General features: G+C 51.9%; 1 protein-coding gene across 1 annotated transcript in view; it reads left to right on the top strand.

Moving 5' to 3' along the window:
• The window catches only part of MYBBP1A (MYB binding protein 1a), a 64,439-nt gene extending 51,408 nt beyond the window's left edge, over positions 1–13,031 (top strand). The window contains exons 25-27 of the mRNA XM_019545297.1: positions 9,406–9,507; positions 10,181–10,305; positions 12,525–13,031. Of these exons, the coding sequence (XP_019400842.1) occupies positions 9,406–9,507; positions 10,181–10,305; positions 12,525–12,900 (603 nt within the window). The 3' untranslated portion in view covers positions 12,901–13,031. The remainder of the gene's footprint in view (positions 1–9,405; positions 9,508–10,180; positions 10,306–12,524) is intronic.
• Positions 13,032–14,025: the final 994 nt, after the last annotated feature.

The raw sequence follows: 14,025 nt of genomic DNA, 5'->3' as shown, positions 1-14,025 counted from the left end.
ATGCGTCCTAGGAGGACATGGGGGGGTCGGTGCCCCTGGATCTGCGCACAGGGCAAAGGCGGGCTGCCGCTGCGGGTTGGAACCGGGGCAAAGCTGAGCTCTTCCCAGTGGGGGGGCTGCGCTGAGCTGGGCTTTGCTCAGGGTGGGCGGTGGCAGCTCTGGGAGGGGACTACAGCAAATTTCGGTGTTGCTGCACCCTCTTCCCCCCCGTACCTCCCAGACAGCCCACTCGCAGCTCTGTCCCTTGCTCCGCCCCATCAGTGCAGCGCCTGGCCCAGCCGCACTCCCTCCCTCATTGCAGAGACCTCCATCTGCTCCCACCCCACTCCCCTGTAGACCAGAAAAAGATAAGTGGAACTAGGATTAAGAACCAAGGATTCCTGGCTCCAGATTGAGACATAAATTGTGGTCCCTATTCCCTGCGCTGGAAAATGTTTGCCAAGAATTGGGGGAAAACAAATCATTCGTTTTGCAAGCATGGTCCTGCAAAGATTGCCTCTGGTGAAAGGCATTGGAAGAAATTGGTTTGAAGCTATCTGAGAGGTAGTCCGTGTGCCAGCAGACTGGAAAAATATTCAGGTTGTGTTGGTTAGTGTATCAGTGGGTATAAATAACTAGTTTTAAGATACAGCTTTGTAGGTTTCTGAATGGGGTTGTCTGCAGGGGCTGAGGGCTGGACTTGATGATCCAAGTTGTTCCTTCCAGCCCTGTGCTCTATTTTCTACCTTTTTGTACAATGACCTTTTCCTAGGCGTAGGTTTCGTTCTTCACACTTTTTAAATTGGTGGTTAGAGTGGCTTTTAGCTTTTTATAGCTTGGAATATTAGCAACAGAACAAATTGCTCTAATTTCTTCCTCATTGGGTAGGGAGAAAAGAAATCTAAGCAAACCTATTTTAAGCAATTCTGAGATGACATTTATACAAGGTAGTACTGGGCTTTGGCAAATTGCTTTTCTTTGAATAATTTCATCAGGAAATGACGAATTCACTTTAAGGTAAACCCTTCCATTGCTGCCTGTCTCCCATATTGTGCTTTCTTACCTACTTTGGGTTAAATACCTGCAAGTTTCGAAAGAGAGCGCTCTGACATGTCAGGAAGCCACTGGATTTTATGTTGCCTCTACATCCGCGGTTCGCCGACTTCGTGGACCACTGCCAGCCTCTGCTGGAGGGTAACAGCATTCCGTCCCTGCTGGCTGGAGGTCAGATGTAGAAGCTGAAAGTCTTTGTCCTTGACCACCCTTTCCAGACAGTCCAGTCCCAGTTTTGTTAGTGCAGAATTTGCTCATTGTTTTGATGCAATGTAGTCTGCAAAGCTGGGAGTTCGCACTGGCCTCGCACCCACCTCTGGGTAGGCAGCAGCACAGCTCACGAGGGAGCCTGCTGCTCGTCAGGTTTGCAGCAGCACAGCCAGCGACTGTCCAGATTAAGCTTTGCGCCAGTGGCACAAGGGGTGGGGGAGAGGCTGCCCCCTCTGTTTTGCTTTCCCATCCCGTCTTCCTTGAGTGACCATATGCGCATACGCTGGGCTGGAGGGTCGCTTAGTCACGAGCAGGCAGCCTGGAGGCGGCTTTAACAGCACGTGCTGGCGCTGGGAAGAGAGCAACGTGCTCAGATTGCCTCTGTGGGTGTCGCTGTGTCCCTGTGCAAAACTAAGAGGCAAGAGAGGGGGACAGTCGGGAGTTAGAGCCTTAAATGAGGAGACAGCTGCCTGAAATAGCAGCCCTAGCTGCTACAGGGCCATGCCTCTTGCACTTACATAAGCTTGCTTGACCTTATTTATTCTCAAGTAACTTAAGCCCACTGCCCGAACACGAACAACACAACCTCCAGGGCCAGGCGTGCTCATTTTGGTGCCTGGGCAATTGGCTAGTGCAGCCAGTAACAGTGGAAGAGTGTCACGTGGCAGAACTCCATTCACCCGAGGGTCTCGAAATCCCTTATTAGTATTAACTCGTAACGCCATCTCACTTTTCTCTAGCACCTTTCAGTAGATCTCAAAGCACATGACAAGGGATCATGGTGTTGTTTCAGTGAAGCATCCAAGCCCCTTCCTCCAGAACATGACACCCCGCACGCACTGCAGTATAGGTGGGGAAGATGGGATGCTGAGCCTGGGATTTTGCACTAGTGAAGCAGCTGGATCTCTAGAGTTGCGCTCCAGTTTTCTATCCGTGGCGATATGTGGCCTGTCCTGATCCAGTTGTCTGTCTACTGGGGTACGTGGCCTAATTCAGTTGCACAGCAGCCTTTCATGCTAAAGAAGTATCATTAGCATCATTTCACCCACAGAGAAGGTGTGTTGGAGTGTGAATTGCCTGGAGTCAAGCTGTGAGCCCAGTGAGGGAACCCAGGCATCCTGAGAGCCGGGCTTCGTCCAGGGGACCGCACCACTCTCGCCATGTATGTTTTTTGGGGAAACTGCTGCTGGACTTGTCTGCAGTGACTTTGTACGTTATGGCTGAACCTGCGTCTGAGGCTGCTACAGTGTAAAGCCGAATCCCACTGCAGGGCTAGGTGATCCTTTTGGCCCACTTGCATTCATAAGGCTGTTTTCTTTTTGGCATCCTGTTCTGATGGTGCCTTGGCTTGAGAGGTGTCTTAGACCCGGGAATGAAGAGTCCATCTGTGATCCTCTTCCTTGGGTAAAGTCTGCTTGCTTCTTGCATGGAAGAGGTCCAAGGAGGAGCTGGCCTGTATCCGTCCTTCCTCTGCTGTTTCATAATGTTCGTGTCTTCATGAACGCTGGGCCTTTCCAGGCTGAATTATTCCGGGGTTGAGTTTACCTCTTGCCCAGGCCTGCACCTCCTGTTTTTCTTCACTGTCAAGTCTGTGCCACCCAGTTGCACGCATGTACTTTTCTCTCTGCAGCCCCTGTAAATCATTTGGCGTGCAGGTGGTGATATGCTCTGGGGCTGCCTTAGTACCTGCTGTTACTTGGTACAGGCGTAGTTTGATAGCCTTTCCTTGCCTCCTGCTCTTTGTGTGTGGGAGACTTGTACTGATGCTTCCTCTGTTGGATCTGTTCTGCAGATAAGCAGAGAACTTAAATCTTTTGGCCCATCTATCCAAAACTGTTCATCATCGCGGCAGACATGATTGTAAACGGTAGTTGCCAAAGATTGTGAAAGCAGAGGAGCTGTGGGGAGTGCCTTGCTTACTTTGCCTGTGGCTGTAGGTTTGAGTGCTGGCCCGTATGTTGGAGAAATAGTACAAATCCTCTAGAAAGGAAGTAGTTGGGGTGCCAGCCTGGGACTTCATGGACGTTAGGGCTGTAAGAGACCTTGCGAGACCATCGGGTCCAGCCCCCTGCTTTGAGAGATCATTTAAGTTCCCTCCTCTGCCAGAGACTCCCTGTTTGTCCTTAGTCAAGTCACTTTGCCTTTGTGTGCCTCAGTTGCCCATCTATAAAAACTCAGCACCGTCCTTTCTCGCAGGAGTGACGCAAGGCTAAATACACTGGTGGCTTTGAGCTGCTCCAACACGGCGGTAACAGGAGCTGTAAACACCGGTGGGTGAAACGTTAATTTTACTTTATTTTTTAATCAAACTGTCAGTTTTTATTGGCCTAAAGAAACGTTTCGATGCAAGTTACATCTCTGCATACTGCTGGATACCGAGGGAGTGAAATCCTATCTGAACATGACCGGGGGCTTCCAGGAAGATGACGAGAAGCTCACTAAGCTGCTTGCTGCTGGGAGAACACTGTTTAAAGGGCAAGTTTCCTTAGTAACTTGGGGGCGGGCAGGGGCGGTCCAGCAGCACAGAGTACCTGGCGTGTTAAATTGGCATCGCTGCACCTCCATCCATCAGCATCGGGACTCCTGTGGTGGGGGTGGGGAGGGCTGGGGATAGCGCAGCGTGTAGAAAGAAAGCAGCTTGGCCTGGGCTTCTGTTTGGCTCGACGCCACCCCACCCTGCAGAGTCGTCGCCTGTTGATATGGCAGGGTGGTCTCTGGAGGGTGGTTGTGTTAGGTGAGTGAGTGGGAAGGACGTGCCAGAGAGCTCGCTTTCCGATGGTGCTGGAGCCCTCAGCTAGAAAACGCCCTCTGCTCTCCGCGCTGGGATCCGGGCTATCGCTTTGCTTCTGATCTTGGACTGGCTGTTCCCCCTTCAGAAGTAGTCGGCATGGAAAGGTGCAGTGTAAGGGTTTAAAAGCGGGCAGTTATCTACCTGGATTGGAGCAGGAGCATAGGACCACGTGCCATCCACATCCATCCATGCGGGCTTCATATTGACCCCATGGGCAGTAAGGGCGTCTTTGTAGCTACGGTGCCAGCCTTGCAGCCTGCGCACCCACATTTTATTCTCTGCTGCACCACAGACTCCTTGGGCAACCGTGGTCTTGGGCTCAGTTGCTCTGGGCTGCTCGTGGACTGTAGGAACCGAGGTAATAGCACAGGAGCATCGTGAGGGTCAGTACAGTGAAGCTGATGAATCCTTTCCTGTAGCATCTGAATTCCCACAAACGCCTGGTAAAGAGAGATTGAGCTTTGGACCAGAGTTGGGCAGTTTGGATGCAAAATAAACGAATACACAAAATTAAATATAAGGAAAGGTAGGGGGAAACAGTTTCCGATCCGTGACCAGGATCCTGCTTGTTTAAACTCTTGCATACAGGCAACAGGAGCGTAACATAAAGCTGCGGATTCAGGTGCTAGGTTCAGGTTTTAAAGGCTGGATTCTCAGGGCAGGTGGTTGTGCATGGTTGCTCCTGATTTGCAATAAAAGAAAACACATTGCCGTGATGGTGCTTACAAATGGAGTAACGTGCGCTGGGGAGGAGTGCAGTGTAAGAGCCTGCCCGGGACAGAACTTGCATGCATAAGGTGCATTAGCTTGCCCTCATGTTTAGTAACCCAGTGTGCACGTACAGCTAGGAGTTAGTTATGCCTGCAGGCTGAGTGCGCAGCTGTGTGCTAGTTGGGCCTCAAGAGCGTGAATGAATGTAAGAAATTCAGCCTGTGTCTTCTGTAGAGTGGAAAGCTAAGAAAATTCCCTTGTGTATTCTCTTCCCTTCTGGATTTTCTTAGCTCTAAATGTTCGACTTCTAGGCAGGGAATGTATTTTTCCTTTCCCACTTGCGTATTTCTGCGTACTACTAGGAAATGCTTTGTATCGTCTCCTTTATATGCATCTCACTTGCGGATTTACATCTATCCGTCTGTACTCAAGGCCACGGTTGCCGTGGTTTTGAGCACCCCGCAGTCTCTCGGGTGTTCAGCGACCACGTGCGGTAGGGATGAGCTGTTATATTCTTTTCTGCTCTGTCATTCGAGACCAACAAAGGCTTAAAGGTGCAGTTGTGTTAGGACATGACCCTGGAAGACCTGGTTTCCATTTCCAGCTCTGCCCGAAACTTTTTATGTGGCCTTAAGCAAATCGCCTCGACCCTGATCCTTACAGGTCTTTAGGCCCATGACGCCCTTTGACAGTGAGCCTGTGAGGGCCTGACTGCTGCACTGGTTTTTTGCCCTCCGCTCAGACCTCGCTGGATTTAACATCATAAATAACAATCCCAGCTTTGCTTTCCGGGCAGCTCTCCCATCAGCAGTAAAGTTTGGGATAAGGCCTCCCCTGCTCTAGCAACACTAGGAGCCCTTAGGAGCAGAGCAGATGCCCTGCGTAACCAGCTGCAGAGACATCACTGCCGTTCGATTGTGCGAGGGGCAAAGCAGGGCCTGCACTGCTGGGGGCAGTAGATTTCCAGCTTGGAAACTGCCTTCATGTTCCTTCCTCTTAGGAGACGACCTGTCCAGATGCTCGGACAGCTCAGATTGCTAGACCAGGTATTGCCGAGCTGTAGCTCGACCCGAGCTTCCTTGTCAAGTGGGACCGGGGATTGTGGAGCATTGAGAGCAGCGACAACCAGAGCAGTAACGGCTATTGCGACCAGCCAACTGCGAGCGGGGGCAGGAGGGAAATCAGCAGTTCCCCGGCTGTGCCTCCTCCAGCGTAATCCCAGAGCAGCAGGTGGCAAGTGTGAACGAAGGGCTCTCCCAACACCAAACCCTCTGCTGTGCACCCGGGGGAGGAGAGGAGGACACACGTGTGACAGGCTCTTCACTTCTCTTAGTGCACCGATGCTGCACTAGTACAAGGCTGGAGGTAGCCTGGGCTCTCATTCAGGAGCACTTGGGTGAGTGGGACACAGGCCCGTACTTAAGGGCTTGACTGCGCTGGTGCTAGTGGTGTCACTGTCTAGTTTACTGGTGCAGGTGTCTTCAGTGCAGACAGGGGTGTTGCTTGTAGCTGTATTGCTCTAAGGACATAGGCAGGCAAGGGTATTTGGGTAAATGTGATATCTTTTGTTAGACCAGCTGAATATTTGGAAAAATGGTTCTTTGCCAGCTTTCGGGCACAGGTGCCCTTCCTGAAGCATGGGAAGACTCTGTTATGGGAGACTCCCTACAACTAGAGAAGGGTGCCTGTGCCCCAAAAGCTTGCAAAGCACAATTTTCCAACTATTCAGCTGGTGAAATAAAATAGTTCCCATTTACCCAAATAACCGCGTCTGCTTTCAGTACAGATGGGGATTAAAAAAAACTCGTGATACCAGGCAACTCCTTTTGGGTCTCAGTGGGAACTGCAGATGTTTGCAGCTGCTGCAAGTGGGGCTAGAGGCAATTTTGGACCTGATGCGACTCCTAGAGAAGTCAGTGGGAGTTTCTGCATTGACCGCAACAGGCTGTACATACTACTCACGTGCAGTGACCAGGATGTTTGAGACCAGGGAACAGAGATTAAAATGAAACAGAAATGGCCTGGCCTATTCCATTTTTCCTACTTCATTCAGCTTCAATGATGAATCCAGTTGCACTTATGCATTGGAAAGGAAATGGGACTTTTTACAAGTGTTTAATATTAAAAAGGTTAACTTTAAAAATGTGAAATTGCTTCTGATCACTGCCTCTCTTTCCCCTCCCGCTGCTCCTCTTCCCGATGAGCTTTGTAAACTCTTCAGTGCAGAGACCGTCTCATTATGATTTTATGCAGCCTCTAGCACAGCGGGAACCCGATCTCGAAAGGGGGCCCTGAGAGCTGCGCTAATTACCCATAATTAACAATGCTAGCCTGGCAGCATCCAATTTTAATATTGAGAAGAGCAGGCTTAATGCAAATTTGCCTGTTTTGTTTAAGCAATTGACTTGATGTTTTGTTATTATTATTATTGGAATAAGTGAAATGAATGGAGTGTTCCTAATCTGTAGAGTAATAGTGTGTGCGTGTTTTTAATTACATGGCTAATATTTGTTTCCTCTTTTACCTGGGAGACTTCAGAGCTGTTGAATCTTCTGTAACCTTGGAGGTTAGTGACAGCTCTGGAATAAGGCAGAAAGGCTTTATATTCACCGAGTGGAGTAATTAGCAGGTTATTCATAGTCAGATGAAGTGGCAGTGCAAGGTCTTGTCTTCTGAACGTGCCCGTCCAGGCACCGGATCTGCCGGCTGCATCCAGAGCCCTCGGCGTACCTGACCGTTAAGCGACTGTGTTTTCGTAGGTGGGATCCGGGGTTATGGATTCCCTTAAAGGTAACGAATGTTTGGGCTAGAGGTCTCTGCTGCTTCAGCAGTTGCGCATTATCTTATCTTTCCACTTTATTTTCCTGCGTAGCTATGCATCAGATTCTTCTGCCTTCTTATCTTGCTGCTGAAACGCATGCTTGGGCAGAGCTTGCTTTGCGCAATCAAATTGGTTATGGTCCTCTGAACCCGCTGAGCACCGGGCAGATGAGCCTGATTTTCATGCTGGTGTAGAGCAGGAGCAACTCGTCTCACGTCACTGTGCGCACCTAGGTGTGGACGTCTGGCCAGAATAAAACCGTTGCCTCCGATGCGGCGGATGGTCGCGCGCGTTGTGAATTGCACATTTCCTTTCCGCTCTTTCTCTTATGTTTGATGTGCCAGAGTTGGGCAAACAGTTCTCAATATGCAGCTTATTTGTTAGTCCTTTTTTCTTTTCTTTGCTGTTCATGCATGGTCCGTGCCTGAACTGCTGTCTTTATACATGCGTTGGCTGTTGAAAACTGAGCCGGATGTACTGCTCCAGAAGACTTGGCAGCCCGGCTTAGCTGGCACTTTCAGTTGCAGCAGCAAATGGCGCGCGTGGAGGACTTTTTGGAGAGGCTTCACAGCACTTGCGCTGTGACTTAATAATCCAGCACGTGTCCCAGGCCTTGGCCTGTGTTGTCACTGGACAGTTGCAACAAAGAGAGACTGCACAACGAGGAGGGCAGGGCTGTCCTCATTCCTGCTGGCTGGCTGGCTGTCATGCTGGTGTAGTCATCTGGCTTTTCCCTTTCTGGTGCTTTTAATTCATTGGCAGTCCCAAATGCCTGAGGCATCAAGACCAGGAGAGGAGTGAAAACTCTTTTTGGGCTGGCGTGTCTTAAAACTCAGTGAGGAGTCCAGCAGCCTGCCTCGGCCACATCAAACGGGCAGCCCGTCTCTGCTAGGGAAACGGGGCATGAGGGATAAAGCATTGATGTAGTTGCAAACCCCTAGTGCAGAAGTCCTGTACTGGTGCCAGACTGGTTTGTGCTGATTTATTCCCCACTCCCAGGTGCAGGCCTGACCTTTTTCTCTGCACTGATAATTCGCCCTGGGATGATGTCTTCAGTTTAACTAAAGTGGTGAAGAAAGCTCTACCCTAGGGCTGTAGTCAGCAGCTGGAGGCAGGGGTCTGGCTCCTGGCATCCCTGGGCAGGGTCATTGATCCTGCTGGTTTTTTACACCTCTTGTCTTCCCTTCTGTACCTCTTAAGTAATTCTGGCCTTGCCTCATCCCCTCTCTGCTTCCACTGAAGTGGCCTCTCTTTAGGCTGGAGCTTTCCAGTGTCTCCAAGCACCTGCAGTGCAAAGAAGAAATTCAAAGAGAGAAGACGTCTTTTTTTGTTGTTGTCCTCTTTGGTGAACATAAGCTTGATTGACAAGTACCCTCTTGGCACTGGCATCTGGGAGTTCCCAGGCTCGAGCGTTAATGGATTTTTGCATTAGCACCGCGCGTGTGAATCCCAGCTCCTGCAGCTGCCGAGCTACTGTGGTCCCTGAGGTGATGCTGTTGCCCGGCAGTCTCCTCCGCCTTTCAATGCAGGAGATAATAACTTTCCTCCTTTTATCCAGTGCACTCTAATAGGTCTCTAGCTGTACCTGCTCATCTCAGCCAAACCAGGATTGTACCCAGCGGTATGTGTTTCTCTTGTTTTGTCCGGTCTCTTTTAATTAAGCCAAGCAAGAGCAGCTTCTACTATTTATCTGCTTAAGCTTTTTTCACAGTCTGATGGGCCTCACTGTGTCAGAGGGTTTTACCAATGTGTTAATCCTGCTAATCACTTGTCTGCTTTCTCCCAAGGAAAGTCTTTTGTTTCTCAATTTAATGCACTCTCCTTCCTCCTCCCTTTGCAGAGCTTGATGGCAGTCAGCGAGTTCAAGATGAAGGTGGACCAAGAGAAAGTCATCAAGTGTTTGGAGCTATTGAGTTTCCTCCTCAAAACTGCCAGCCAGCAGGTGAGCCTCTGGTCACTGGTCCTGGCTGGGGTCAGTCTATCCCCCACGCCAGTCTGTTTTGGCAGCATCGGTGAAGAGCTGTCCTGTGGGCAGGCTCCAAGAAAGCATGCATTTCAAAGGGTTGCACTGACGTTTTAACCATCCAGCTCGTACCGAATTCAGGATGAGAGCTATTGCACCTGTTCAACAAGTCCCCCCGGCAGGACTTTGTAGCAGGGTTTGATCTGAAAAGCCCTGATATCCAAAATAGTACTAATGCTCTCGGTACCTCTCCAAGCGTTTTTCAGGGAGGTCAGAGGCAGCGTGGCCCGCTGGATATAGTATCTTCTCAAGCCAGCAGCAAAGGAGCATTTAGAGGAGCCAGGGTGTCAATGAAAGGCACGTGGATTGGAAACCAGGGTCAGCCTCACTGGTGCCAGTGACTCTTTCTGCTGCTGTAGGGTCTTTATGCCAGAGCTGCGGATGGGAGCAGCTACACTGGGGGGCTGAATTTCCAGCGTCAGCAACCCCTGCCTTAGAGAGAAGTGCCCTTGTTCAGAGGAGCTGGATGGGGTGCGGGTGTTGCCTTTTGAGTGAGGGAATATCCCTGAGATAGGTGCAGTGCTGATGTAAACATTGCTTGGATTCAGTACCTTGTATGATGCAGCCCTCGGTTGTTCCCTTTGTCTTGCAGATGCTGCACGTGGAGCTGACAGAGGTGCCTGGGGCACTGCAAGCTCTAAGCCTGCAGGAAGGGTTTGGGAAGTCCTTGCGCCTTGACAATATCTACTGGAACGTCATGAAGCTGCTGGGATTTACGTACGTATGCCCGGCTGCTTGAGCTCTCCGTGGGGTGTGAGAGGCAGGCTTTCCATGCTCCCCTTCTCTCAAAGCGTGGGGCTAGGGTTAGTTAGTTCTGCACTCCTCACCTGGGCTTTGGCACCCACTTAGGACAAAGGCCTAGCACACGGTTCATGGTCAAGACCTACCGGGCTAACTGGTGGGCTGCATTGACCCTGTGCCCAAGGGCAGGAAGAAATGCCATGTTCCCAGAAATCTATGTGTCCGTCTTGTAAATCAGCCTTAGATTTTGTTTTTCCTGTTCCTGCTGGTGGCACTGAATTATTTACAAGGCACTGTGGATGTCTGTGACGCTCTGCAAACTGGTAACCACTGCCCTTGCTCCTAGATGCCTGTGATCCAGGTTACAGTTTCTTGATGGCAGCCAGAGCGCCTGGAGGTGGTGCTCACTGACGCATGCAGCTCTTTTGCATGCTATTTGTGGTCATGGAGTTCAGGGCTTAAACCCAAAGCCCACTGAAGCCCTAGAATTAGCTCCTAAAAGCAGATTGTGACCTGATAAAGCAACAAAGGAGTCTCCAGCAGAGCATCCCAATCCAGAGCAGGATCTTTATCCACAGCTGAAACCATTGCAGAGCATTTCCCTTCTACAATTCCGTATTCAAGCCTACGGCTACAGCTGCCCTATAGCCGCGGAAAGAGAGGAGTGGTGGAGTCGCGATACTAGCCAGACTGAGGCCTCTTGTTGGATGTGGAGTCCAGAGAACAGAGTGGCATCCAGCGAGGTTAACCAAGTGGCAGGTCTAATACCTGTACTTTCTCCCCCTTACAAGAAGAGTGACCGCGCGCTCCGAGTTTGGCTGGGACACTCTAGCATTCTGTAACCCGGTCCTGGCCAGTGGGCCAAAAGGCCCAGGCTGGAGTCTGGTGGGAAGGCAGAGTGGCAAGGTGCGCTAGGCGGGCGGGTGGGCACTCGGGCACCGCTGCTGCTGTGCGGGAGCCAGGACATGCCAGGTGTGGCGGGTTGACACCTGCTCCAGTCTACCCCCCTTGCTCCTGCCCAGCAGCAGCGGTGCTTGCCTGCCTGGCACACCGCTCCGCTCTGCCTCCCCGCTGGCCTGTGCCCCGAGACTTCTGACCAACCGGCTGGGACTGAGCTACGACATCCTGGAGTGCCCTGGCCGAACCGGGCGGGATGGTCACCCTGCTTCACAGAGAGGCTTGTCCGTTGGCTTGATTCAATAAATTTAATGTGGAAGGGTCTCATTAACATAGCAAGTAACAAAGAGCGCTGCCCGATGAACTTGCTTCTGTTTGCAACCCTTCTCATCTGCATTGTTCCTGGATTGCTTTAGCTGGCTCCAGGGGCCCAGACGTTCTGTATTGTGTGTGTGTGAGAGCATTGTCGCCTGCTTGCAGCATGTTGGAGTGGTGCATTTCAGGTCCTGTCTCTCTTGGATGGAGTCGTTGATAGGCAGGTGTTAGCACTGGGCTCTGGAGACAGCCCTGCTCCTCGGCAAAGGCTGTAAGCTCTCCAGCAGGGTGCCACAGACGAAAAGCCTGCCAGGAGCCAAGGCAATTACAGCCTGGATCTTCTTCAGCATCCTTGCTCTGTGCCTTCCTTTGGAGGGAGAGATGCACGGGAGCTGCTCGCAGTGCTGTAACCCAGCTGCTGTGGCAGGCAGACGGACCTGGATTAATTGTTTAGCTGATGGAGCCTTTTTCCAGAGACAAGTGCGTGATGGGACTGGGCTTTCATACAGAGAGGGACAGAGCGCAGCAGGAGGGCACAGAGGAGGAGCAGACCTAGAGCACTGACAGCACAGCAAATACTACTGGGACTGTCCTCCCTTCAGGCAAAGAGCACCCGATGAGATTAAGGAGCAGCGCACCTCCGGCAGAAATGTGGCCCCACGTGGAGTCTTGTTAGGCCGGGTGACTTGTGGCTTCGCAGGGAACGAGCTGGGGGACTGGGGGACACAAACACAGCACCAGAGGGCTTGCAGCACTGACACTGGGGTTGCCTGCCTTGGAACCTATCTGTTACCTGGCCGGGTCTGATAAAGCGAGGCCCTAAGTTCAAAAAAAGTGACTAACTATAGCCAATGCGCTCCGTCCCTGTGGGGCACCGCATGTCCCATGCTGTCGCTACGATTCCCACCGCAGATGCACGGCCAGGGTTCGTGCTCCCTCAGTTGCTGGACTGCACCCTAACCTGTGTTGCTCTTGATTTGCAGGCGACCCAAACGAAAGAAAGCAGCAACCCAGTCCAAGCAGCCCCCAGGAGTGGAGCCCCTCAAGCGGAAGAAGAAAGGCTTTTTGCCGGCCACCAAGAAACGCAAGAACCGCAAACAGGCCCTGGAGCGGCCCCAAGAAAACCAGGGGATGGAGACAAATGTTGAGGTAGCTGCAGAGGGCACTGAGGCTCCAGCCATGGGGAGAAAGAAGAAGAAGAAGAAGAACAGGAAGAGGAAATGGCAAGCAGAGAGCAAAGGTGAGCAGGGCCCTCCCACGAAGAAGGCCAAAGGCAGCGCTGGCACAGGGACTCAGGGGGAGCTGAGTAAAGTCAAGTGGAAAAAGAAAGCCAGCAGGATGCTGGCACTGTTGGCCTGAGGGACTCCATGGACTAGCTCCGCGCTGGCAAGGCCGGCGGCAGCTTCGCAGGTGTTTTAATAACTTTTACAGGGAGCGTGTTTTTGCACTATGCTGTAGTGTGAATAAACCACCCGCGTGCTGAACCACGGCACTGCTTGTGCAAGTCGTGCGGGGCGTCCCTGCGTGTGGGATGTTGCTCCTGGCCTTGCTCCAGGCCTGGGCAGATCTGCCAGGCAGGGCCTTGTCATCCTGCCTCTGCCCACTGCTCTCCTGACCTTGCTGCAGTATCTCTGCGCTCCTGGGGACCTTCCCCTTCCTCTGTGAGGTACAGTTCTCTCTGGCAGGAGACTGTCCTGGCGGCACATGTGCTGCGCTGCTGCTTGGGTCTGTTTGTGGGAGCCAAGAGGGTGAGTATAAGGGGCAAAGGGTCGGCAGCTTGGCCACTTGGTCACTGCTGGGGTTGTGGGGTCAGATCCTGCAGTCAGCCAGAACAAAAGCACTTTGTTTAGTCCTTGGCCTCGCTCACTGCCCTCACAGCTGAGAACTGGGTGGGCTCAGGTTTCGTCTTAGACCTTCAGAGCAGGTCTGTGAGCTGGGCATGGACTCCTGGGTGGTGGACACAAGGACTTGGGGCTCCTATGCACATACGTGGAGCCTGCAATCCAGCGTCTTGGAGCAGACTTGATTAACTGAAACCACGGGCTGCTAGGGGGCCAGCCCATTCCCAGCGCAAAGGGGCTGTAGATTAATCGTGTCTGCCGGAGCATAGAAATTGATGTGCTCTGGCAGCTTTCTGCATCATGTGCATCAGTGGTGCAGCGTGTGTCTGTGCTGAAAAAATGGTGGCAGGGTGCTTTAAAAATAAAACGCATTCGCTGAGCTCTAGTTCAAAGTGCCCTGCCACCCTTTTTTCAGTGCAGAGACATGTTGCGCCATTGATGCACATGACACACGGGCACTTTTGTTTAGCGTGGCTCGCTAATTGAAGCGCCTGGCTCCGCATCCTACAGCATGTGTAAAAATGGCCTTGGTTTCCACCCCTTAATTCTTGGTGCGGTGGGGGCTGGCCTGGGACTAGACTCACACCAGGGAAGGTGGATCTGGGGGTGACACCAGTGCTCAGTGCAGCTCATCGGGGCCGTT

Source organism: Crocodylus porosus, unplaced genomic scaffold, assembly GCF_001723895.1.
Source record: "Crocodylus porosus isolate Cpor-Errol unplaced genomic scaffold, CroPor_comp1, whole genome shotgun sequence".
NCBI classification, from domain to species: domain Eukaryota; kingdom Metazoa; phylum Chordata; order Crocodylia; family Crocodylidae; genus Crocodylus; species Crocodylus porosus.
Note: the sequence above shows the minus strand (reverse complement) of the source record. Positions and strands in the feature narration are given on the sequence as shown.